The 26,993-nt window shown below is 45.1% G+C and overlaps 1 protein-coding gene across 3 annotated transcripts in view; it reads left to right on the top strand.

Annotated features, from left to right (window-relative positions):
- DIS3L2 (DIS3 like 3'-5' exoribonuclease 2) overlaps window positions 1–26,993 on the top strand; it is a 260,872-nt gene that overhangs the window by 92,801 nt on the left and 141,078 nt on the right. For all 3 annotated transcript variants that reach the window (XM_028509578.2, XM_036022709.1, XM_028509579.2), the window contains 3 exons: window positions 4,558–4,658; window positions 6,339–6,586; window positions 21,422–21,595. In XM_028509578.2, the coding sequence (XP_028365379.1) occupies window positions 4,558–4,658; window positions 6,339–6,586; window positions 21,422–21,595 (523 nt within the window). The remainder of the gene's footprint in view (window positions 1–4,557; window positions 4,659–6,338; window positions 6,587–21,421; window positions 21,596–26,993) is intronic.

The following is a 26,993-nucleotide window of genomic DNA, read 5'->3' as shown; positions in this document are numbered from 1 at the left end:
TGGAAACAGAATGAAATAAAACTTCTAGAAATGAACAGAACTGTAATGAAATGAGAAACTCAGTGAATGAGGAAAAGTGTGTATTCGAGTTTAAAGAAAAACACCTCAGTGGATGGATTTAAGAGGAGATTGGATAAAACTGAAGAGAAAACTGAAGAGTTAGTGGCTGAGATTTTTCCATAGCAGTTGAGGTACCAAACTACAGATTTATGAACACTATAGGATTGCAAGTAGAATTGTTTTTTAAAAGACCCAAACTTAGATATATCAAGGTGAAACTATAGAAAACCACCAACACCATGCACTTCCACTGTTTGTTGTCATCTTTGTTTAATTTCTAGCACACGAGCTCCTTGGGGACAGAGACGGCGGCATTTGCGGTGCCTGCCACCCCACTCCACTGACAGTCGGGACCTCTACTGGGCTGCCTCCCGCGTCTCAGGGCTCCCGTCACCTCTTACACAGACTCTCGAAGTAGGTTTCCCTGGCTCTCCCCATGATGCTCTGATCCTTGCTTGTGTGGGACAGGTCACCACGGTCAGCCCCAGGATCTCTGCAAACAGTCGTTGGCTGGCTGTCTGCTCACTACTCCTGTTCCCTTGATAAGACTGTGATGACAGTGCCCACCCGACCCGGGGTATGAGGTTGCAGCCTGGACCACGTGAGGTAACGCATGTGCACACACATGGAAACTCTGGCACCGTGCGGTTTCATTAGCTTTATTTCAGAGAGACAAAGAGAGGGGCTTGTTTGGGCGGGGACTTTGTGAAGAAGTGGACTTGTTGGTGCCCGCGCCTCGGCCCTGGCAGGGGCTAGACGCGAGGCCCTGCAACGGCCATCAGCACTCACTGTGCCTGGCGGACGTGCAGCGTAGCGGGTGGCTGTAACGCGAGTGTCACCTGCCCCTGTGAGGGCTTGTGTTGTCATGTCTGCGTTTCCCTGGGGAGAGGGGCCCGTGAGGTAAGTTTTCCTGGTTGGTTGATTTTGAGAGATCTGAAGGGAAGTGAACAACAATTGAGACGTTTATGGAAAACAATTGCGGTTCTCATTGAATTTCTCTGGAAATTGTACATTTCTGTGGCCCCTCATTCAGAGACGGAAAAAGCCTAGATTTGTCAGAGTTTGTCACTCTTTTAATTGGATGGAGTGAAACGCTCTTTTGCCCAATTCCTTTCCTCTTCATGTGGCCCCCGCTTAGCATCGCAGCTAGTCATGAAAGAAGAGGATCCATGACTGGGCAGTAACGAGATTCGCTGGCGCAGGACCCAGCCTGCCTCTCTGTCAGCCTTGCTGCTCTCCGCACCCCAGGCCCGGCCCGCCCAGCGCTTGGGGCCTCGACCTGACCTATGGGTAGCTGCAGGACTTAAGAATCTTAGGAGTAGGACTCTTCCTACTCCTCGACCGTGTGAGGCCCTGCCACAGCTCCGGGCCTTCGCGCGAGCGCTGGCCTTTACCTGGAAAGCCCTTCAGCTGCCCCATCTCTCTTCTTGACGTCTGTACGTCCCTCAAACCCCAGGTCACTTCCTCTGCAAAGTTCTTTACTTCCTCCCCAGTGACAGCGGCAGAGCTCTACTTCCCACGGGAGCACGCAGCCGTGGAGGAGCTCCGTGCACTTGGCTCAGCGGGCTTGGGTTCGAATCTCTTCCCTGCAGCTTGGGCTGGACAGAATGAACACGTGTGGGAGTTCTCAGCACACACATTGTGTTTAAAGCCACAGCCCAGATCTCTCGTTTTGAGTTCCAGACCTTCATGTTGAGTTGCCTCCCAACATTACCACCTGAAGCTTTCACAGTTGGCCTCTCAAACAGAGCCACCTCTGAAATAGAGCTCCTGGTTTTCACCTTACTCTCTCGTCATTCCTGCGTCAGTAATGATGCCTCCTTCATCAGCCCAGCTGCACAGGCCGAAAGGCTGGAAATAAGCCTAAGCTCTCATATCACATTATCACCAAAGTCTATTAGATCAGCTCCAAAATAGGTCTTAGCCCCATTCCTTTCGATCCCATCTCCAGTGCTTACATGTATCCCTGACGTGTGGACCACTGTCTGGACCACTGCAGGGAAGAGCCTGCTCTGCTCTCACCTCGGACAGTGTCATTTTCTAGCACAGAATTCTTAGCAAGCATCCCACTGTGTTTAGGTTTAAATTCGGGATTCTTAAGTCCTGGAAGGCTCCACCTGATTTGACTCCATCTGCCTCTTATTCTCATCTCCTGTCGTGCACGTTTTTTGCTCACTGTGCCCCAGCCACGTGCTCTTCTTCTCCTCGATTGTCACAAGAACTTCCCACCCCTGCGTCTTCCCCAGCGGCATCCCCCCGCCTGGGCTCTGTCCCTCATTCCTGCACACACCATCTTCATGGTCTCAGCTGGAGTGTCACGTCCACGCACGGCCTCTCCCTGACCTCTCGACGTGAATCACGCGTCCCCCCCTCTTCTTCCTAAGGGACTTTCCTTCCTAGCATTCACCACAACTTACAGCCTTATCTTTACTGAGTGATTATTTATTGGGTTTCACTCCCACATTAAGGTATATGCTCTGTAATGTTTGGGGCTGTATTTCTTTCATTCACCACTGAATCCTCAGTGCCCAGGGCTCAATCAACACGCACGGAATATGTGAATAAATACGTGATCTTGTGATTAAACAATGCAGTAGATTCTCTCATTAACTTGGCAGCTTTGCTCTTCATTGTGGCGAGATGTAGTTGTGGGAAGCCTATTAAGGTGATTCACCTTTCCAGCTGGGCATTGTGTTTCTTCATATTTATCGAACACATCTGTGATGCTCACCCGCAGGGCTGAAAACTCAGTTTAATTTGTCAGTTAATTTGTTAGCTGTATTTCTGCCAGGACATTCTTACGAACACAGAACCTGAAAAGGTCACGCTCGGGTGTGATGTCGGAACATCACGGCTGGGCCCGCTGCTGTGGCTTGCCCTCTTCCTTTGGGTACAGCCTGGCGTCACCTTTGGAACCGAAGACTTGCTTTTTGTTGGGTGGAATTTAAAGCAACAGTCATAGGGTGGAGCCATCGGTGACTACCCCAGGAAGCTGTATGCCCAGGACTTGGGGTGCTGTGATAAAACCCTCGCTGCCCTGTGCTGACTGCCAGCTCGTGGACCGAGAGCTCAGATACTAGACATCCAGGCAGAGAGTGCTTGTTCGCGGTAATCCCACGCTCCTGATCTGTCCCACATTGATGCCTTGTTCTGCAGAACACTGGCAAGACATGTTGCGGAACAGACCCACAACTTGCGTGGCTCTTCTTCTCCCGCAGAGTGTAAGAGGTGTTGCTCTGAAGTAGCCAATGATTTTAGAGTTCTGAACTATGGTCTAAGATAAAAGATGAACTTGGATGTTGTCCCTCTTTTACTGATGAACAGGGTGATCAACAATGGGAAAGTTTTTGTTTTTTCATTTTGGAGAACAATGAGAATTTTGCTTTCAGTGGGCACAGTGTGGGTGTATTTTAGCATAGATGGGAAAGCAGACGGTTGGCCATTCCTAAGCCTCAGCAGGTCAGACCGTGTCAGTGTTTCCAGGGGATGCCCACGACGGTAAAAGCTGGCTTTAAGCTGAGGCCTTGCTAAGAGGCAGCTGGTTCTGAAAAGGATTTATTTATTTTCGTCTTGGTAATGTCTAAATGATGATAAGTACAAGTCTCTCTTAGCTCTCTGGAGTGGGTCCCACATGGATTGGTTGTGACCCTTAGAATCCAGAAACTCCAGTATAATTGGCTAAGAATACTTTGTGGTGTGGTGGAACTCTAATGTAACACATGAAAATACAAAGTATTAAGTGTTCAGAAGCGTGTAATTTGCTGCTTTCGTTCATGAGTGGTTTTAGTAGTTCTGGTACAGAACCTAACTCTCTTTACTGGGGAGACGTGGTCTCAGTTTCTGGGGTGAATGTGCATTTTATAAGTTTCTTTTAAAGAGGAAATTAAGCATTAAAAGACTTTAAGTACTTTACTCTTTATATAATGTCACTAAGAAAGCCAGGAAAATCAGGGTTGGCATTTTAGTTTATTTATTTAATAAATACAATCTATTTTCCACCATTTTGTTTGTTATGGCTGATACCAAAGTACTTTTAAAAGTTAACATTTATTTTGATTCTGTTTTATTTCAGCAGATGTGCATAATAAATTAACCTATCACTGTTCTTCATTGTGGGCAGGGGCAGTATTTACTATCCAGTTGCTTGGCATTTTGACACCTAGGCAACTGAGTTTAATTGAAGCTAGTGAGATGCCGTCTGCACGTGCGATGCCAAGCGTGTGAATAATGCTAAACAGGTACAGTGTGGCCTGCTGAGTGTGAGCATTAAGGCGAGTGGGTGATGTGATTGCCCTTAGCCAAGTCGCTGGTCCACCGGGGGCCTGGGTTCCCGTTTCTATAAAGTGAGCAGTTTGGAGGTAAAAATGGTATCCAAGAATTCTTGTAGTTCTGAATTAAAAATCCCATGAGTCTTTATGCCTAACAGATTAGGCCTATTGGATATGTGTGTAACTGATTCCTCCCCTTCTCTCTTTTTTTTTTCTCTTTTTAATTAAGGAAAAGAGGATGGCGGTGCACCAGTTACGAAAGACGAGAGCACCTCCATGCCACAGGACGCGAGCGCTGTACCGGAGAAGTCGCTGCAAAGATCCGCAAAGGTCACTGCCTACAGATTTTCTCCATTTGTCCAAATGGCGGTCAACTGAGCTGCTTGTCAGAGGTCTCTCGTGTGACTCTTAGGAGGGTAGCTGGTCAGCTAATCAGAATAGTCCGTGGAAGCAGAGTATCATAAAAAGAGACTCTTTTAATGATTCTAAATATATACATATGTCTTCATTTGCCTGTCTTTGGGTGAAGGGCCAAGGCATTTTCTTTCCGTGTGGGTATGTCTATTGATGTTCCACATTATTTTTTCTGTTTAACCACACTTGTAATGTGACATGTATGATTTTCAGTTGGGGTTATTTAGAGCAGAGTGAGAACTTAGGCATTGGTAAAACAGTATTAATGTTGAGTCCTACTAGATTTTTATAGTTTTTGACTCCATTGGTTTTTCATTATTGTCATGCCCATATCTAATTCACAAGTAAGCTCTGAAGAAGTCTTTCTTAGTTTTTCCAAAGTATTTAATTTAGTTATCACAGAAACAATTACTTTTGTATCCTGTTGTTTTGCACAATTCGGTTTTATTTTTTAACTACATACACTAGTGCCGTAGCCAGGTATGGGATCAAGCACAGCTGACCCCAACTGAACAGCTCACGGTGGAGGAAGCATGCATGGTGGCTCAAGGCTCCCCCTGCCTGAGGCACGGCGGCGTGTTTCACCGGGGAGCGCGGCGTTGCCGCTCTGTCCAGCGAGTGGGTCAGGAGAGGATCTCCTTCGTAGTGACACGAAGGGTTTCTGAGTTACACTGCATGCATGTTGCTGCCATTGTCCGTGCAGTTAGCTACCTAGATCTTCATTTTAACAGATATTCTGAATACTAACCAAATGTCAGGCAGCATGCTAGGTGCGGAAGATCGTAATGAATGGGAAGTCTGGCTCACGGACTTGTGTTTTGTTTGACCTGTCAGTATTTAAAAACTTTGACTTGGTAGCTTACATTAAAAAAAAATTGGACTGCTCACATAAAAAAATCAACCTTCTGGCGTCCCCCGACAAAACAAAACATCCGGCGGCGCTGGGCCGCATTCTGACACGACTTTGAGTCCGAGCTGGGAGAGGCCACCCTCTGGAGATGGTGCTCGTACTTTGCTACTGCCCTCCAGCTGTGCCCTCTTTCTGGCTGGGCTTTTTTTCTTTTTTCTTTTGGACAGTTTCTGAATGAATTCAAACTGAAATTACAAGGCCAAACAGCACTTACATGTGAAACCTATGCTGTGGGAAAGCCATTTCTATGACAACTCACATAGGAATCACACGTGACGTGAAGCTGCTTTATACACTTCTTATGCTGTCCCCTGTTGAAACAAGAGGCAGGGACTTCTGGTGCAGACGAGATGCCATAGATTCATTTCTCCTTGCTCTTCCCTACTAAGTACAACTAGAAACCCTGAGAAATAACAAGGAACAACCAAAGGGGAATTCTAAAAAGGGAAATGGGGAAGGCAACCTATTACAGTTAGGGTCTCCTAACAGTGTAGCAGCAGGGGACTTCGCAGTCCCCTCACCAGTGCGAGTATCAGTTACGTAGTCGCACAGTTTCAGTAAGAGGTACTTCGCGTGGACCTGGGGACACTGAGGGACCCAGCTAGGCGACCGCACAGTGTCCTGCTGACTTGCACCCAGTCCCGCACGCAGATGAGCAGCATTGAGTGTGTCTTTGGTGTTTGCAGGTGGTTTACATCGTGGAGAAAAAGCATTCCCGGGCAGCAACTGGCTTCCTCAAACTGCTGACCGACAAGAACAGTGAGCTGTTCAGGAAATATGCCCTGTTTTCTCCCTCGGACCACCGAGTGCCTAGAATATACGTGCCTCTCAAGGACTGCCCTCAGGAGTTTGTGACCCGGCCTAAAGATTTTGCCAACACACTATTCATCTGCCGCATCGTGGACTGGAAGGAGGACAGCAATTTTGCCCTGGGGTAGGTGAACTCTGCGAGAAAACCGCAGACCCCACACGGAACTTGGTCTAGGAAGCCTTTTTAAAAAAAATTATGATTTCTTTATTAAAGCACAGGTACTTGATATAATTTGGTCCTGGTTCTTAAGAGATAGACCTTAGCTATCACCTCAAGTGGTCACCTTGAATTGCCAGGCAATCACCTTTTTGGTGTTGTTTTTTTTTTTAAGATTTTATTTATTTTCAGAGAGAGGAAGGGAAGGAGAAAGAGGGAAACATCAATGTGTGGTTGCCTCTTGCGTGCCCCCTATTGGGGACCTGGCTTGCTATACAGGAATGTGTCCTGACTGGGAGTAAAATCGACAACCCTTCAGTTCACAGGCCCACACTCAATCCACTGAGCTACACCATCCAGGGCTGTTTTTGTTTTTTGACATAACACATTGTTTGCGGGTAGTTTTTATCGCACGCTCTACTACCAGTCAACGTAAAATGTATAAATGCATTTCCCACATACAATGTGATAAAATATAAACACGTTGGTTTTTGTTTTTGTTTTTTTTTTAATCCCTACCCAAGGGCATGCTTATTGATTTTTAGAGAGAGGGGAAGGGAAGAAGAGAAACATCAGTGTGAGAGAGAAACATCAGTTGGTTGTCTGTCATATGCACCCCAGCTGGGGACCAAACCTGCAACCCAGGCGTGTGCCCTAATCAGGAATTGAACAAGCAGCCTTTCAGTTTGAGGAATGACACTCCAACCAACTGAGCCACACCAGCCAGGGCGAGCACATTGTGACCCTCTACATATGTCCTCGTATGTCATGAGTCCTGGCTTGTTACCTGTGAACTGCAAAGGGTTCATCGCATCAGACAATCAGAGCCCCCCTTCCAGACATTGGTGTTAAGATATGCAAGTTCCAGGCAGGGCACCTGAATCTCCCATGCTTTAAATGTCGATAAGAAGTTGTGTCTGAATGTTGTGCTTTTTTGCTACTGACCTTCAGAAGTTTCACTTATGGCAGTAATGGCCAGCAGGAAAAGGGTACCGTATTTTTTAAGGAAACTGTCAGAAAGCAATCTGACTTCATCCAGATTGTGTAGGCACAGAGTATCAGGGATAGCCACTTTATTTTGACATGAGAAACTGCTGGACCCAGCTGTGTGATCAAATGCTGTGCCTGTTTTTGTCTGACAGTTGGTATTCATTTGGAAAGAAACGCAATCTTAAGTTTTAACTAAATCGTTAGCTCTTTATCATTGATGGTGTCTAGTTAATGCTTCACAGGAAATGAAAATAAAAGCATACAAGCTAGAAAAAAGTTTGTTCTGACACTTTTTGTCCATTTGGGTGACTTGCTTGCTGGCCCTGCGCGGGATGGAGCCTCCGGGAACGGAACGCTGTGCGGTTGGAGCGCCGGCGCTGGGTGGGGGGCCGCCATGCACCGCTCCGGCAGGCTCACTCTGTGCCTAGCCCCTTGTGCCTCACGAAGTGCGCCGAGTCGAATCTGCGTGCCGCACCCAGTGCCATCTGAGAAATACTGCCCTGTGTCGCTCTTTCGGTGACAGGAAGGTCCATGTGACTCATGGGATCTCAGAGCCACTCGGGAACAGTTGCACTTTCCTTTTCGCTCTCAAGTGGTGTGATTGCAGTGTCATCATTTTTAAGCTGAACTCGTTATCCAAACGTGACGTCAACCCCCTGAGCCCTGAATGGTCCTTCCCAGAGGCTTGCGGGTTTCTCCCCATCGGCTCAGAAGGCCTGATAGCGGCAGTGCCACCTGGCCTCCGCTGATTGCGGCCACCGCGTGGTGCTGGGCAGGGACAAGGGAGCACTTTCACATCGAGGCAGGAAATCCCGCCTCGTCTTTTATCTGACCTTCTGCCTCGGCCATTGTGTGCGCTGGCCTGGACTTCTTCCTTCGTTCTGAAGCTCTGAGGGCGTAGTCAGGAGGTCTTCCGGTGTGGCCTTCTCTCGGTGCTCCGTGACCTCACGGGGGTTTTTTTTTAACAGCTGAGCCATTACTTCATCGAGAACTCTTCTTCTTGTAAGTAAGTACAATAACACTTGAACAAGGAGTCGGGCTTTGAAGCAGTGAGGACATTTGCTGCATCTAAATAAAGAATATTTAAAAAGAATAACGATATATTAATTATGTCCTTTTAAAAACAAGAAAATTTGAAGATTCTCAGATGGAAAACTCTGATAATTCCTTCTCTGCCTCCTTACTGTAAAGACATAGAAAATGATCTTTTATGGAAATGTGCCTTTAAAAGTCTTTGTGAAAAATAGAGAATTTTTCTTGAGTGAAATGCGGCAGGTTTTCCCGACGCAGTTCTCAGATGACGTCTGTCGTCTGTCTCACGAAGGGTGCGGGCCACAGCTGCTGAGCGCGTTGGTGGCCGCCGTGCCGTGTGGTTCTGGCTCTCAGCTACCGATCCTCGGGGACTGAGGTCACCGTTCCCAGCCGGAACACGCTGTGCTGTGGCCGCCTGGGTCTCCTCTCCTGCCTCTGTACACTCCGGCCGGCCAGGGGCGGGAAGGTCGTGCTAGCTGTGGGAGTGAGTGTGTGTGGTTAGCTTTTGAAGAAATTATGCCTGAAAACAGGGTTTGGCCAAAGAGCCCTCCTTCTGAATTTGTTTCCTGCCCCTACACTCTATTCTTATACTGACTATTCCTTGAATAAAGTCCAAAATCATTTACTTCTTCTGTAGTTAAACTCAGTTCATGAAACAAGTGTGGAGCAACCATGTGTAAGTCACAGTGCTGTATCATGTGAGAACTAGAACGGTTGACAGCTGTGGTTTCTTTATTCAAAGAAATTACAGCCTAGTGCAGAAGGACTTGTACGTAAATGTCACGGGATTAATTTAATTCTCAGAAATGGAGTCTACCTGAGCGGACTTAGATACAAGGGGTGACCAACCAGAGCAAGGAGTACAGGCGGGCCTCCTGAAGATCTCAGAGGCAGCCAGGTGGCAGCCTGTCTCTCTACCGCCCTGACAACCCCGGCCGCCTCGGGGCATCCTTTCTCTGCCCCTTTCTACACACGCGCTGGACTGCTTTCCTCGCAGTGGCCACCGCCTGCTGAATAGCCTGCACAGCCCCAGAGTGGTGCTGCTGGTCCCCTGCAGGTCGCGTGCTGAAGTCTAGATCGCAGCACAGAACTTCTAGGGGGTAGGAAATCTCACTCATCCAGCTGGAGACAGTATTTGCCCTGGTCGGCAGTGTTCACTAGAGGGCAGGGGTCCGGGGTCCCGTGCCCAGGCAGCAGGGACTGTGGGGCTCAGCTCTCTGTGACGGAGTGCGGGTAGAGCAGACAGGTGGAATTCAGGCCCATGTCTTCGAGCTCTCATGATAGTCCAAAGCAGAATATTGTAAGTTCTGCCATAGGAACAAAGTAATTTTGTGGAAGTTTAGAGGAGGTGGATGAAGAGAGAAATCCAGGATTATTTCTCAGAGAATGGAAGCCTCTTGGCTAGCAGCTCGCTCCCTGGGAGCCCAGAGCGGACGGGAGGGGGCACGGCCAGAAGCAAGCAGTCATGAGAGGCTACTGCGGTAAGAGGGGAGATGGGGAGAACCTGCAGGCGGGGAGCTGCAGTGAGGGAAACAAAAAAAGGGCAAGGATTCAAAGGAGACGAAGAAGGTCAGTTCTCCTAGGCATGATGACCGATCGCAAATGGGGCATGAAGGAGGAGGACAGAATCTTGGATGAACTTCCCGGCTTCCGGCTCGGGTGCCTGGGTAGGTGGTGACAGCACTTGACCAGGGTTCTCTGAGAGCAGCCTCGGCCCCCGCCGTCCCCTCCACTCAGGCCCCGTGGCTTGTCGTGGCCCAGGCTGGCTGGCTGTTCGCAGCTGCCGGCTTCTGCACACTCCACTCCGCGTCCCGGCTCTGGCTTTCTCCTCTCCCCAGAGTGTGTTTAGTGAAACTTCTATCACTTGTTCAGTGGAAAAGTGTTCTTTGATTCTGAAGTCCTCCCTCGTAGGTGCTTCTTATAGCTTCTAATAATTCCATTCTCGTAGTTCTCATCTGTCTTTATTGTAATTGCTTATGTAAGTTGTTTTCTTGGCCATGAGCTCCTTTAGGATAGGATACTCAGTAAATGTTTGCTGGCCGGTCAGACAGGTAGATGAAAATGATTTGATGACCCCCCCACATGGACTAGGAAGATGATGGACTATGATTCAAGCTAGAAAACACAGGGGAAGGTGTTTGGAACAGGGAATGGTGAGAACCAAGGTTCTGTGATTCCAAAATCAACACTTGGTAACAACATACAGCCTGTGTATAAACTCAGGTGGAGAACCCCTAAGCTAGAATCTTTAACAGAAAGTTTAAGTAGAACATACACATTATAGAATGTATCTTTTCAGTAGCTTTGGGAGGAGGCTTAAGGAGGCCATCAGTGAAGAGGTGCCCCTCTTCAGTGTGAGCATTGCTTGTCCGGCACCCCCAGTGGCACGCCAGTGTCTCCGGTGAAAGGAAGCCCCGAGGTCGTTACACTGCTGGAAGCCTCTAGTTATTAGAAAAGCTGTTTTTCACCTTGTTCTTAGAATTGTCTCGGGAGACCTCAGCTGAGCCTTGTTCACCTCTCTACACGGCCTCCACCGCCTCTCACGGATCCCAGCCCTGTAATGTTATCAGAAAACCTAAAGGTAATTCTTCCTAGTGAAACCTCGCTGGCTTTTAGGGATCACTGCTTTTTATTACGCATCGCGGCATAGCCTGTACTTTTCGTGTTTAGTGCCCACAGCCCAGGACATTTAAAAAGCCACATTGACTTCCTTGCTGAGATGATTTGTAATTGCATAACCAAATTTACGGTTCTAAGAGTTTCCCAACTCCCCTAAATCATCTTTCCCTTTAGAAACTCTTGCAGGAGCACTGGTGCTTGTATTTCCCCAGGCCTTCGTGAAACCCATTGTCCTAAGGTCTGGAGTTGACCGTTCCGGACTGCCCTCTGGGATGTCACAAGTGTGGAGGTGTCGTTATAGTCTCTTCTGGACTTGTCATGGTTTCTTGTTCTTGAATATTTAAGGATAGATCTTGAAGACATTTGAAAAGTTTACAGCAGCTACTGTGGGGAACATAATTGTGTTTCTTGGCAACACGGAACACTAAACTGAAGATTTACCACATGAATTGACCTAGAGCAAATTGACATATTTATATTATTTTTTTTAAATATTATTTTCTCTAGCAGACTTCGGTAGCTTTAAGGGATGGGGAGGAGGGGAAATGAACAGGCCAGTGCAGATGTAGCAAGGCTGGGAAATTTTTGGTTGAATGTGGAATTGTGTAGGTTTCTTGGGAGGCCGTTGAAGTGAGAAGTAGGGAACCGGTCACAGAACTGCTCGTGCCGGCGAGCGGGGAGGACAGCCGGCTCAGCTGCAGAGAGCGGGGAGCAAGGCGGGGAGAGGCACAGTCCGTGGGGAGTTCGGACTGGTGGGCGTGTGGTGGGGGGAGAAGTGGCTGGGGGGGGGGTTGGATCTGGTATTTCCTTCATCTCCCAGTTTCAGACCCACAAGGTCTTGGTTACTGGGTCATCAGAAGCATTTGTTGACTGATGGAAGCACATACTTTTACCGTTCCATTCAGCTGTGGTAGACATTGACTTTCTAATGAGGTAGAGACGGGTTGGGAGGTGGTCATTAAATTGTATTTAGTAGAAAAATGAAAGAGTAACCAGGTTGGTAGAAAAAACAAATAGGAGAAAGTAGTTTGTTTCATTGAGGCATAGCCTACAAGATTAGCAAATTGAAAAATAGCTCTATCCAGTTTTTCTTCTTGTGCAAAAGGACTGTTTCACCATTTTAAGAGTATGTTCTTCCTTATCTGAAGACTTCTGAGGAAGAGGCTGTTATGTAATCCTGTGAACTTGCATTACCAAACTGGGATTTGGTAAGCCCTTTGCGGGGGTGGGCGGGAATGGCTCTCACCTGGCCGGTGGACAACCAGGGCCTCTGGCTGAGGAGGGGGCTCTTTTCTGTGACTGTTGGGCTCCACCTGGTGGCCTGTAAGGATCAACTTTGGAGAGAGGTTCTTGGCCATGGAGAGTGTCCTGGTCGAAGCAGAACCAATGTGAAAGGCGTGGAGGACAGTGGGCCTGGCCCAGGCTCTGGTTGGTTACCGGTCTGTTCTCCTCCTCGCACTGTGTGTAATCCTTAACGTGCCTTTTGTGGTGGTCAGCGTCATCCACACCTTCTAATGCGCCTTTTTTCTTTCTGTTTTTACTTTAATTAGTATTTATGCCGAATGTTCTCCTGGGCCATCAGCTTTTGTTCCTTCACTTTCTCCTGGGATATCTTTTTCTTCCATGCAGCCTCCTCTTCTGGTTTAGGAACAAGCTGTTCGTTTTCAGTGGGATCATCCCCACGTGGCAGGGAAAGCTCGTGTGTGGTTAACCCGCCACGAGCTCTGTAAGTTCTGCATCACGTCTTGGGAGCTTTGTTCACCTGGATGGGCTCCGTGACCAGAGAGCTGCACCTTCACCCTTCAGGTCAGCACTGCTCTCTGCATTTTTAAGCAGGTGCAACGAACATTCAGCACTCTTTTGGGGCCCCCAGCCCTGTGTCCAGCCCCACCGTTTGTTTGACCTGGGCACACCTACCAGCTCCACCCTTGTAACGACAGAGTGGGGCCCATGGCTTCTGCAAGGTGACATCCTTCAGGTACTTGGTGGCTTTTTGATGTCTTGGTGTCTTGATGTCTTGGGCAGCTTCATGAGTGTTCTTAAAGTGAACACAAAGATTTGAACCTCTTGATTTGCATGATGTTGTGGGGTTTTCTGGGTCCAATGAGCAGCAAACCATTTTCAGATATCCTTCTGAAGTCACTCATAATCTTCGCTCTGTGAAATATTTACCACCACTTGTAGGGATTCCCTTTCAATCTTATCATGAATGTTTTTGCGTAGTGACATTATTCTATATCTACGTACATTTTATTTTTTTCATTTTATGTCATAGCCATTTTTTACATTGCTATATCCTCAAAATTATCTTTCTAAAATGCATAGTAATCAATTGAATAAATATACTGTAAATAAATAAATAAATAAACGATTTTGCTTATCATTTACCTATTATTGGAAATCTAGATGATTTCTTTTTTTTACTTCTCAGTTATTTTTTTACTTCTGTGTCTCAGTTTTTTAAAAAATAAACTTTTTGTAATAGTTTCAGATTTACAGAAAAATTGTCAAGATAGTACAGAAGAATTCTCATATACCCTTGTATGTACTTTCCCTATTATTTACATATTAGTATGGTAAATTTTTAAAAAAATTTTATTTATTTATTTTTAGAGAGAGGGGAAGGGAGGGAGAGAGAGAAGGAGACAAACATCAGTGTGTGGTTGCCTTTTGCGCGCCCCCTACTGGGGACCTGGCCTGCAACCCAGGCCTGTGCCCTGACTGGGAATTGAACTGGCGACCCTTTGGTTCACAGGCTCACGGTCAATGCACTGAGCCACATTATCTGGGGCTAGTATGGTAAATGTATTTGTTACAATTTATGAACCAATGCTGCTAAAGTCCATATGTTTATTCAGAAATTCTTGATTTTTGAAAATATCGATTTATTTTTTCCCTATTCTAGGCTCCTATCCAGGATGTCTAAGCATTTCACTTAGTTATCATGTCTCCTTAGGGATTCTCTTGGCTGTGAGAGTTTCTGAGTTATTTCTGAAGGACAGTTTTAAAGGCTGAGTAGGCTGAAGAATGTACTTAAGAGAACGGGCCAGAAGTTCCCATGCAGCATGGAAGCAGAATTGTCCCAAGCAGTTGCTGCCATTTCTTTAGACAGTGAGTAGAAGACAGAACCTACTTTGAAAGCTAAGATATTTGAACTATAACACATAAAAGGGAATGTTACTTTCAGTATTCATTTAAAATAAAGTTTACACTGAAATTAAAATATAAAAATAAACCTTTTTGTTAGACAAATACTCAATATATGCCAGTTACCTAGTAGATTCTGCTCTTGTTTAGACCCTCAAGATACTCTGATTTTTAGGGTGATGGCAGAGTTTATGAGTAAGTAGATAGCATAAGGTCCTCTCTGGGGCATCTGGGCCCAAATGTGTGAGCTTTTTCAGCATGCTGACCTGTTAGATTTTTACCTCCTGCAAGTTGCCCAGTCTGTGCTGCTATCAAATAGATCTCCAATGAAAATCTGCAATAAATTTATTTAAATAAGATACTCAAGAAATGTCTGGAACTTAGTAAAATAAATGTTAATTACTGCTAATAGAAACTTGGAGTCATCGATCACACTGGAAGCCATGACGGAAATACAAGTTTTTCTTTGTGAGCCACGTCGTAATTTCAGTGAAGAAATCAAGCTTTTTGGGATTCAGAATATAATGTGGTGAAAGATTTTTGCCAGAACACAAAGCACCAATACAATTACATAAAATAAAAGGCCAATTTCTTTTTCTTTAAGTTTCGGTAAAGGTCCAGTGACTGGTGTCACTTGTTCTGATAATTAACCTTAGGTCCATCCATCTTCACCTGCTTCCATTTGTCCTCCGTTCTTTTCCTCTGCCCACCCCCAGAAGCGATCCAGTACTCAGCTCCGGTCTTCTTTTGGGAGAGACTTGTCCGTTTTTGGTAGGCCATGGTTCTTCAGCTAGTACACAGATGACAAACACAAGGCCCACAGGCTAAACCCGGCCCCCCACTTTGTTTCATCCGGCCCGGCACCTGGTTTCTACCCGGCTGCAGTGCCGAGCTCTCACTCGACTGTTCAGGAGCAGTTCCATTCATACAGTCCTAACGTTACATTCGCCCTTTGAAGGCAACTACGAGGGTGATCTGGCCCCCGGTGACAATGGGTTTGACACCCCTGATCTAGTAGTTTTTTCTGAAAAGGTTTGCGAGAACTCTGTTCCCTGAGTTCTTGTATTTGGAAATGTTCATCTTTGAAATCACTAGTGGTGATTTTCAGTGGTGATTTTCTGCATTAGTCTTCTCTGAAACATGGTATACCCTTTCTGTCTATAAAATTTCTTTTATTTCAGGAAAGTTGTCCTAAATGGTATCTTGGGAAGGGTTTTCCATTCCATATACTGCATTTTGCCATGTATCATGCACCCATGTTTTTTTTCAATTATACACGGGATTATTATACCCATGGTGTGTAATCACTGTACCCATGTATAATGCACATCCTTATTTTCCCCTCAGAAACTTAGGCAAAAAAGTGTGCGTTATACATGGCCTAGTACGGGTGTCTGTTTCCATCCTTCGGGAGTGTCAGTTATGCCAGCGTTGGAGCGCTTCATGTGCCTTTCGTGTCTGTGTTCTCTGTAACCTTTTTCTTTAAATCTTTGCACATTTCAGTTTCATTTTTCTCACTTCTCTCAAGCTTTTTCTCTGTGATCTCTTTTTTTTCTAAATAGCGTGACTTCTTCATTAGTTTATTTTTCCTTTCTACTTATTTCCTAGGTCTAAAACACTAGGTTTTATGTGAAATCCTTTTGTGAAATCTATTGATTGCTTTGAGCTCTTACCTTATAGCAGTGATATTTTCATTAGTTTTTGAGTTCTTGTGGATATTTTCTTTCAAGGTAGTCATTTTTATGGCCATACACTTGAGTATGTGGTCCTGTCCCCATTTCTTTGGCTTGTTCTCTTCTTCCTTTTCATGTGTAATGTTTCTTCTTAATGAAACAGCAGGGATGGCTTGGCTCCTTCTTCTGTCCCCCTTAAATAATGAGTTCTCTGTGGGTGTTAGTATTACATTTTAAAAGTTGGGCATTATAAAGTGTCTTCTGCTCACCTATTTAGGCCCTTTTCCACTCCAGGCATATGGTCACCATTGTTGGCCATTTGAGCCGCACCAGGTAGGAGCAGGATGGCTGTTGTGTTTCAAGTCTGCCTCACAAAACCTGTGACCGAGGTCACTCTGCCCACAGTGGAAGTCTTCTGCTGAGCACTCTCATGGGACACAAATAGGGATGCTCTGGGCTCATTCCCGTTGGCCCATTCGTCCGCAGGTCTCTTCCCCAGGTGTCCTCCTCACCCGTCCTCCAATATCGCTTCTTTCAGGTCCTTATCCTTCTGGCTACATGTGTAACGACTGCCCATCAGGCGGTCTTTGCTCAGCCAGAGTAGACCGTGGCTATCCTGTTTGACGTTCTGTTGCAGGGAGCAGTTTCTGCCCTACTGCCTTTTCAGAGACCACCCTTACACTGGGTATAGTGTTATCTAGTCCCCTTATGGCTTGTGACGGGGGAAGGTCAGTTGGCACTAGCCATGCTCCTGTATGATATCGTGTGTGTGTGTGTGTGTGTGTGTGTGGATCTTGTTCTCTGGGTGTAGCTCTTTCTGACCAGTGCTCCCCAACACTTTTCGCATGAAGCTTAGTAAGACACTGACTTCTGTGATGTAATGATTTATCGTTCTTTGAATTTTTTTGTCTTATCCTCTAAGAGATTCAAATGATCTTTTTGATATAAATAGGAAGTCCCTGAGTTTCCCTGTTAGCCTGGAATCAAGAGTTTAGAGAGAGTGAGCATGTAATCCTTTGTTTCCACCCCCTTTTTAGGGTCTCCAAGACTTACTGTTTTTGTGAGCTCTTTGATATCTTTCCAATGAATCCTTTTCCAATCAGAATTAGTTTCTTGTGCTTGCAACTAGGAACCTAGACAGTTAAAGACATTAATTTTAGGAGATGGATGTAGAAAACAGAACCTCAGGAACCTGTGAAAATAATAAGGAGTTTTAGATGGGTTGGAGGTAACTCAGCTTTTATAACTTAGTAATTTTCAGAATACGAATGAATTTCCAAAATGTCCCTTAAACTTCAGAGACAGTGACAGCAGATTCCCCAAATTCTCAGTGGGACTTTATTCTAGTGAACACCGGTAATAAATACTAGAGTAATTTTGAAAGTTAATGAGACCTGCTTCTTTAACTGTCTGGGTTTCTGGTACAAACAAAAGAAACCGCTCTGGCTGGAAAAGGAATTTATTAGAAGGACGTTGAAGGGCTCACAGAAACAGCTAAGAGTCCTGGATGCCCTGAGAGAGTCGTGGATGGGAACCAAGGCAGATCTGGGGAGGCAGGAGCGAGAAGCCCAGCCGTTGTCTTTTTGTCAAGATTAGTTTGTCCATGATGCCAGCAGTTCTGACCACTGCCCTTTAAGGACAGCATTGTCCCCAGACACTGCTTTGCCACTGCTGTCACTAGAAACCAGTCCAGTAGCCATGAGTGAATCCTAAGCTCCTCTTCGTCTTTGTGTATTCTCTTGACATTCAGAGTGTTGCGTTGCGTCAGCGTCCAGGTCGTACCCAGAGTGCCAGCTGCTGGTTCTCACAGAACGAGAGGGGTCTTCTGTGAAGAGAGTCCGGGCATATGGGGGAGGCTGGCTGCTTCCAGAGTGGGATTGGCTGACCTTTGGCCCGCTTGCATGCGATGTGGAAGTCACCCTCTCCGATCTGTATGCCTTTTCTTTCTTCTTCTTGCGCGCTGGCATTCACCAGGACCGCCAATGCCATGGTTAGTAGCGCTGGTGCGAGTGAGCGGCCTTGTCTTTTTCCTAATCCAGTGGAACACTAATGTGTCTTTTCCCATTGAGTCTGACATTGGCTTTAAGATTTTTATAGGGGCTTTTAATCAAGTTGAGGATGTTCTTCATTACTCATTTGCTGATGGCTTTAATCATGAATGGACTTTGAATTTGTCAAATGCCTTTTCTGCATCTATTGAGAATATTGTAGTGTTTTTCTCATTGTTTACTAATGTGATGAATTATATTGATTGACATTTAATGTTGGACAAAGCTCAAACTACTTGCTCATGATATATTATCCTTTTTATATATTGCTAAATTCTTTTTGCTAATATTTTATAAGAATTTTAAGTCTGTGGGTCTTAAATTTAAAAACTTTATTAATGAAGGATATTGATCTCATTAATTCTTTGTCTGATTTTTTGTATCAAGGTAATGCTGGCTTCAAGAAACTAGTTAGAAAGTATTTTGTCCTATACTATATTTGAAAGCTTGTGTAGAATTGGTATTAATTTTTTCTTAAATACTTGGTAGTACTCATCAGTGAAGCCATCTGGGCCTGGAGTTTTCGTTTTGAGAAGGTTTTAAACCGTGAATTCAGTTTCTTTAATAGACTGCGGGATATTTAGATAATGATATCTTTCAAGTTTAGCCATTTCACCCAAGATGCTGAATTTATTGGTTTAATGTCATTCATAATTGCTTTCCTATCCTTTTAATGCTTATAGGATCTATAATGATGTTCCCCTTCTTATTCCTGATATTGGTAATTTGTATCTTTCTTTATTTTTCTCTCTTTTTTTTTATCCTCACCTGAGGACATGTTTATTGAATTTAGGGAAACAGAGGAGGGGAGGGAGAGAGAGAGGGAAAGAAACATCAGTGTGAGAGAGAAACTTATGACTGGTTGCCTCTTGCACATGCCCGGATTGGGAACCAAACTGGCAACTTAGATATGTGCCCTGGATGGGAATTGAACCCCATGATTTTTGGTTTATGAGACAATGCTCCAACCAACTGAGCCACTTGGCCAGGGACCTTATTTTTCTTGATCATCCTCACCAGAAATTTATCTATTTTATTCTCTTTTCAAATAATACGTTTTTTATTTTATTGGGTATTTTTTGTCATTGTTTGTTCATTTTCTATTCATTGATTCTTGTCTCTTTCTTGTTTCCTTCTTCCTGCTTACCTTGGATCTATTGGGTTGTCCAAAAAGTTGGTTAATGTTTTTTCTGTAAAATAAAAGACATTTTTCATTTTCACCAATAACTTTATTGATTTGGATATTTTGAGTATGTTGGCTATCTCCCACTATTGGCTTCTATTGGGTAGAGGGCGGGGTGATGCTAAATATCTTCCAATGCATGAGACAGCTCCACAGCAAAGAACTATTTGGCCAAAATGTCAATAGTACCAAGAAACTTCACATGCCACTTTGGATATGTTCAACCAGTTACAGTACCTTCTCCATACACTGCACAAATCTATTTGTGCATTTCAGTGGCATTTTTACCTTTCTTGAAATAATAAAGCATATTATACCAAAAATGTTGCATATCTTATTCCATCAATATTAAAATGCACAAAAATGCACCAATTTTGATAAGTTTTTAAAAAGTGCATGCTTATATGACAGCTGTCACGATGCAATCTAACAAAATTGTTTCGAATGAAGTTAAAGACAGCTACATGCTGCTAGAACCATTGTATATAAAAAATGTAATGGCAATTTTGGCCAACCCAATAGTTTACTTTTCTCTTTCATGTTTTTAAGGTAGAAGCCTAGACCAATGATTTGACACATTTCTTCTTTCTCTAATATGAACATTTAATGCTCTAAATTTCCCTGAAAACACTGCTTTAGCCATTTCTCGCAAACATTGATGTTATATTTTATTCAGGTCCAATTCTCTTTTTATTTCTTTAACCCATGGGTGGTGGTGTTGTTTTTTATTTCCAAATATTTGTGGATTTTCCAGACAGCTTTCTGTGATTTTTTTAGCCTCATCTTTGTTTTGTCTCTGGCTTTTTGATGTGCTTCCCGGGAGACCACTGTCTAGGTTTGAGGGGAAGACACCGGTCCGAGCCCACGTCGTAGGTGAGGGGCCACAGGCTGCCGGAGCCTGTGCTGCTGGGCAGGGGTATGTGTGTGTCGGCCGTGGGCTTGGCTCGTGTGTGAGAAATGGGGCCAGCCCTGCTGCCACCATGGCCATGCTCCAGTGGCAAGGCTGGACATGGGAACTTGTTGAAGGTCTACATCCAAGGCAACCACACCCCTCACCCCCTCCACCGCTGGGCACCTAAAAGCTTTGGCGACCAGACATCTGCCCTTACCGAGGAAGCAGAGTCTTCTTCAAAGAAACTGAGTGACCCCAGAGAAGGCCCTGACGGCAGATCTAAACTCCTTGCTGGAAGAACCGAGGGCGGGTTCCTGGATCGCCCTGGTGGACCTGCAGACCAGGGGAGGTGGCCAACTTGGGTCTCCCCAGAGCCCTCTACAAAGGCATCCACTTCACATACCACGTGTCTGGTTGGCCGCCTGTATCCAGCATGCACCTTTAGACTTGCAGTCTGATTGTGGTAGGCCAGCGTTGATGAGAGTGGAGCTGTCAGTTTTGACGTGTGTATAGATGATTCCTACATAGAGTGGGATCTGCCCCCTGGAAGGTGGAACCTGCTGGCGATGTTAGAGGTATCCCCTTAAGTGCAGTCAGTCCTACGTTTAATGGACCAGTACCCTGAACTGTGAATAGAATTTTGGCAGGAGACTGGAACAGATCATTTTCATCTCAGCACATTTTTGTATTTTCTAACTTCTCTACAGTAAACATATGTTACTTTTGTGTTCAGATAAAATATTTTAAAATATTAAGGTAAAAATCTGTAGAATTATGAAATGAAAACATTGAATCTCATCTAGTGAGCATGACCTAAGGTATAGGCACTATGAAAGTAATGATTTAACAGCAAATTGGGTGAATCAGAATTGTCTCTAAATGTGTTTGCAAGAGAAAAAATTGACAAAAGCTTTTAACAATGTCAATTTGACTTCCCCATGAAAAACTATTTCAGAAGCCCTAAGGAAAGCTGTCTGGCCCCACTCCCCAGGTCAGAGTTCCTGGAGAAAGGTAAATTCCACTGTAGCGTGGATTTAACAGGACAAGCGTATCATTGTCTCTTCCACTGGGCCCCCGGTCCCTGGTGGTGGTGCTTCTGCAGGGTCAAGGGCAGGAGGTTTTGAAGACTTTCCCACTCCCCCTGGTTTTAGAGAGGAAACGGGCACCTGTCTTCTGCCGACTCGCTGACACACCTGTCTCCCTCTGTCCTGTCCGCAGGCAGCTGGCGAAGAGTCTGGGGCAGGCTGGGGAAATCGAGCCTGAAACGGAAGGAATACTGACAGAGTATGGTGTGGATTTCTCGGATTTCTCTTCGGAAGTTCTAGAATGTCTCCCTCAAGACTTGCCCTGGACAGTACCACCAGAGGAATTCAGCAAGAGAAGAGATTTAAGGTAAATATGTGAAGATCTTTAAAAACATGCTTATACCTTTCTGCCTTCTAACTTAACTTTCCTGGGAACTGGGCTCAGATGTCTCCATTTTTCCATCAACATTCACGTTCAGTTCAGTTGAGAATTAAGTGCTTTGCACCAAAGATTGTGAAATCACGGCCCACCAGCTAAATCCAGGACAGCCAATGAGCTAAGAATTATGTTATATTTTTAAGTGGTTGGAAAAAATTAAAACAAGAGTAATCTTCAAGGAAAACTATGTGAAATTTAAACTTCAGCTTCCATCAAGTTGCATTGGAACACAGCCATGCTTTATTCAGTTACATGTTACTATCCGTGGGTGTGTTTTCACACTAGAACAGCGGAGCTGAATTGTTGCAGCGAAGACCTGTGGCCTGCGAAGCCCAAGATGTCTGCTCTCTGGCCCTTTGTAGGAAAAGGGTGCTGACCCTGCGCTCGGCCATCCTGGTTTCCAAAGGCGCGGCTGCCACCTTCCTTTCCCACCCTCCCCCCTGGAGGTCTGCTCCAGCACAGACAGTGTTATCTGGTGAGAAGCGCCTGCCTCGAAGCGGGCCCCTTCGGGCACAGAGCAGAGGATTCAAGACTCTGTGCTTGGAGCTTCATTTTAAAGCTTTACTTTTAGGTCTGGAATTTGTTGGAAAGTACTTTTGTGGTATTTTTATAACAACATCTTCTTTGAAGATGTTTCTTCATTGTGGGATGTTAGTTCTTTTCTGATATTTCTCTTTAGAATTTGGTTTCAGTGCTGGCATTCATTTTGGATGCCACATGGAGATATTTAGAACCAAGAAACTTTTCATACAACCCACTGAGGCTGTGGAAGGTTTTCTGCTAAGGTCATCCCGTGTCAGAGCCTTTTCCACCGCACTTGCTCACTCCGTGCAGCTGAACTTACGATACCTTTGGCTCTTCCTCCGCCGAGTTTGAGTGTCCTCCTTCCGCGCTCCCTGTTGCTGTTGTATCTTTTCGGAATTTACTGCCTTTTGTCCTTTTCTTGCTGAGGGTAAGCAAGGCAAAGGAGATGACACTTCAGTCCCCTTCCCTGCCTGCTAGCAGGTCTGGCGGGACACATTACATCCGAGGCCTGGGAACTGAAACTGCGCTCCTGGCTCTCGGCAGTGGCCACCGTTCCTGGAACCCCCGCGGGTCTGTTCTCTCACTGCAGTAGCTTTGGGAGCTTGGGCCTGTAACCTCACCCTTCATTACCTTTGTTTTCTCAGATACAAGTTGTTTGTCAGATACAAGTTTTCTGAGATCTTTTCATAAATCTAGGAATCTATAAAAAAATTTAATGAGAAAAGGTCAGAATGAATGGCTGAACTTTTATTGTTGGTAATGTGTTAGCCATTCTGCAGTTGCTGTCAACATTTTAAATGGACCTGCCCTTTCACCCCAATACTCCACTTCCAGGAACCATCCTACTCAAAGAAGTATGCAAGGGTATACGTTCATTACTGCCTTACTGTAAAGACGCTGCTGCTGATGTCTGTCGACAAAGCATGGTTAAATAACCTGTGTCGTGTCAGTAAGATAGCATTCCCGACGGCTGCACAAAAGGAGCTAGATCCGTGTGCGCTGCCCTAAAATGGTGGCCGTTATATGTGGCAAAGGGAAAGGAGGAGGTTTCAGAACAGTATGAATGTGAGCCTGACTTTTGTGCAGTCAAATAACATGTCTGTATAATGGTACATATACATGTGTGTACACATCAAAGTACACATGCATAAAAAATTCCTGGGAGGAAAGGAAATTCAGACCTTTCTCTATGGCTATCAACAGTGTGTGAACTCAGTAGAGTAGTAGACAATACTATACTTTTCTTTTTATAAATTCCTGTATTATTCAAATTATTTAAAAATAACTTATAACTTGTCAAAATTTAAATGGGACTATCAGAAAAGAGAACTGCTCTCCCCTGACTGGTGTGGCTCCGTTGGTCAGGCACCATCCCACAGACCTAAGGGTCGCCAGTTCCTCCCCATCAGGGCATCTGCCCGGGTTGCGGGTCCCGACCCATCCCTGGTTGGGGCATGTGCGAGAGGCATCTGATCGTTGTCTCTCACACTGATGTTTCTCTCCCTGTCTTTCTCCCTCCTTTCCTCTCTCTCTAAAAAGAAATAAGTAAAATCTTTTAAAGAAAGAGAGAGAGAAGAGAGTTGCTCAATCATTTCTCGTCTTACTCCTGGCCTGAAGATGAATAACAAGGCGCGTAACAGGTGCAGAACCCAGTGTTGTTCTCCGTCCCCTCTCGTGGCGGCATCTGCCTTTGTCTCTGGTCCCCACGGCCTCCTGGGGACCAGGCTTTCTCCAGGGGCCATGCTCTGCAGAGAGTCTGCTATCAGAACACACGATGTGTCCGGCGAGGGGCTCTGCCGATACAGGGGCAGATGGGGTGCTCTCTGCTGCTAGCTAGTTCCTAAAAGGGGATTTTTAAACTCACTTTAACCTCCAAGCACTTTCTCCTGCCTGTTATCTCTAGGATTATGTTTCTAAAATTCAAATCTGATTTTCTTTTACTCCTTTGGCCTAAAACCTTTCAACTGCTTCCTGATGCCCTAAAGTAGAAATCCCTAAAAATTGCTGAACATGCATTCCCAGCAATGTATGTCTCTTTATTTTAAAATTACAAGTATACCATTTTACTAATTTATTATGTGCATTGTAAACATACATAAAAGAAAAATGAAATAATTTTTAAAATATTTTCATTTTACTTAAAAAGGTATAGAAAACTTCATATTATTTTATTTTCAATTAAAGTAACGTGATTGAATATTCTTTATTTTTTATAATTTTGCCTTAATAACTTAAGATTCAGAAATGAAAAGCTCTGATTATAAATTCTGTAAATTTGATACTTAGTTTTGCTTTTAGTGTTATCATAACTGAAAAAGGTACCTGAACTTACTAAGTCATATACTCATTCTTCATCCTACTCGTTGATTATATTCAGATTCATTTTGCAGTCCAGCTAATTTCCATCTTTCATGTCAGTTCTTGTAAATGACAGGTGCTGCATTGTTAGATTTTTTAAAAAATGGGTTTGTAATCCTTAGTTATTCTTCACTTGGCATCTTTAAACACTAGTTAGAAAATTCTGTTAGAGTGTGTAAGTGTAGGGATACAAGTAGTTTTAAAGTTTATACTTAGATCATTTTAGGCTCCCAAACTGTATAACAATGGAAACACTTCAAAACATTCATTTTTGAAATTTTATCTTCAACACTTGAGTTTCTTGTTCTATATTTTTAATGTCTTTTTTTATTGTTAAAACATTACCTTTACTTTGAGGGGACAGATTGTGTTTAATTTTGTCTAAATATCTGCTCAGTAGATACGATTGATAGTCATTTGTTTTTAATCCCCACCTGAGGATATGTTTTTATTGATTTGAGAGAGGAAGGCGGGGTGGATGGGGAGGGGAGAGATAAAGGGAGAGACAGATAGATGGACTCCCCATATGTGCCCCACAAACCCACTGCCTAGGCATGTGCCCTAACCAGGGTTCAAGTCCGTGACCTTGTGGGATACAAAACAGCACACCAATCAACTGAGCCGCCTGGACAGAGCGACAGTCACTGTTTTGGAATCATAAGGTGACTGATTATGAATTCATGCTAGGAGAGGAAGATATGTCCTGGGTTTGGTAGTGTTAGTGTTATTATCAGTTTAGTTTATCTGTAATCTGCAGATTTTTGCAATAATCTTTTTTAGCCACTTGCCCATGCTGTAAGGATTAGTTTAGCTAAAACTAGGTAATTTCTGGAAATACCCACGATGGCTGAAAGCATAGGAACGAACTGGAGTGCCGGCTCTCACCTGCGCGGCCCACTCACCTCCTGACCCGCACACCTGGGGAGGTGCCAGGCCTAATCCTTGTGGTTGTACAGTCATGGTCAGGTTTTTAGTTTTTACAATAAACAACATAAAGAGAAGCCCGTAGTATCCTGGAGTACTTGCATTTGATCACCTTTCCCTTCTCTTTGACCGCTCTTGTGATAGACTCACTCAGTTTTTCAACTCATGAACATGCACTGAACACCATCCGTGGGCAGTGGGGGGTCACCAGGGAGCGGACGTAGCTGTGGTCTCTGTTCCCGTGGCGCTCGCGGTCGTGGCAGAGGAGCAGGAGCCCGATGCTGACCAGCAGTGGAGCAGGGCTCGCCGTGGAGGGGAGAGGAGCTTGGCACAAGGGCTTGTGATACGGTGACTTCTCCTCCTCGGGTTCCGCTCAGGACCCTCACAGGGGTTTTATGCATATGGGCTTTCCCAGGAAGGAGCCCCAGAGCACACTGTAAACGTGTCCTGTGAATACATTAACACATATTCCACAAATTCCTAAATAAAGCCTTCTAATTCTCTTCCCTTTTCCTCCCTTCTTCTCTCCTGTATGCAGTTATTTACGTAAGTTATTATACTCGTGTACGTGTATATATTATCTCACAAGTATCAAGTTAGTCACTGGAAATCCAAAGACAAGTAAGGCCCAGCCTTTATTCTTCAGCGCTCTGCTGTCTCTCAGCGGGAGATTCAATCACCGCGGAGCATGTCACGTGCTGCAATACCTGAGCAGACTGTCAGGGTCACTGGTGCCTGAGGGGACGCCGGAGAAGCGAGCAGGCACAGAGCGACCGAGGGTGACTGGAGCAGGCTTCGTCTTCACGGTGCGCTGCGCTGCGGCTGCTGAGAAGGCGGCCTGCCCCCCGGCGCGCCCGGGTCCTCCGCTGCGGGGGGGGGCTCGCCGCCCCTGGGGCTTCGCTAGCTCCTTGACCCCTCTGCCGAGCCGCCCTGCCGTGGGCGCGCGGCGGCTCTCTGGCCCTGGCTGTGCGAGGGCTTCAACATACCCGTTTAGGTTTGGTATTTGAACAATTATATTTGGAACAGAAAAGTTCCATCAATCTTTAAACCTCATAATCCAATTATGTCAGTAAAATTCCAGTTTTTTAGTCCAATGGAATTGGGGTAATATTTTGCAAACTGAAGTTGAGAGAAATAGTGTTTATTTTGAAAAGAAAAATGGTTGGTTAGCAATTTTCAAGAAGGAAGGCTGGTGTGAACTCCCAGGGGCGACCTGGCCCTCCTGATTGGGAGCACCATTCTCCTGGACCCGAAGCTCCCCTCTGGAGAATCCCTGCTCGCATGGCCTAGACCTGCAGCTCTCTTTGGCAGGGCATTTGAGGTGAAAAAAAAAAAAAAGAAAAGAAAGAAGAAAGAAAGCAGCACCAACACTGCAAGCCTTTGGGGATCAGGAGAGATTGCATCCACGGAAACTGCTTAAATGGGTTGCGCCAGAAGCCCAAGAAACCCCAAGTTGACTTCTGAGGCTGACTCCAATAATTAACCCATCTCATTGATACTGTTTTGTTTCCTTTGTTGC

This window comes from Phyllostomus discolor, chromosome 4 (assembly GCF_004126475.2).
Source record: "Phyllostomus discolor isolate MPI-MPIP mPhyDis1 chromosome 4, mPhyDis1.pri.v3, whole genome shotgun sequence".
Classification (NCBI taxonomy): Eukaryota; Metazoa; Chordata; class Mammalia; order Chiroptera; family Phyllostomidae; genus Phyllostomus; species Phyllostomus discolor.
Note: the sequence above shows the minus strand (reverse complement) of the source record. Positions and strands in the feature narration are given on the sequence as shown.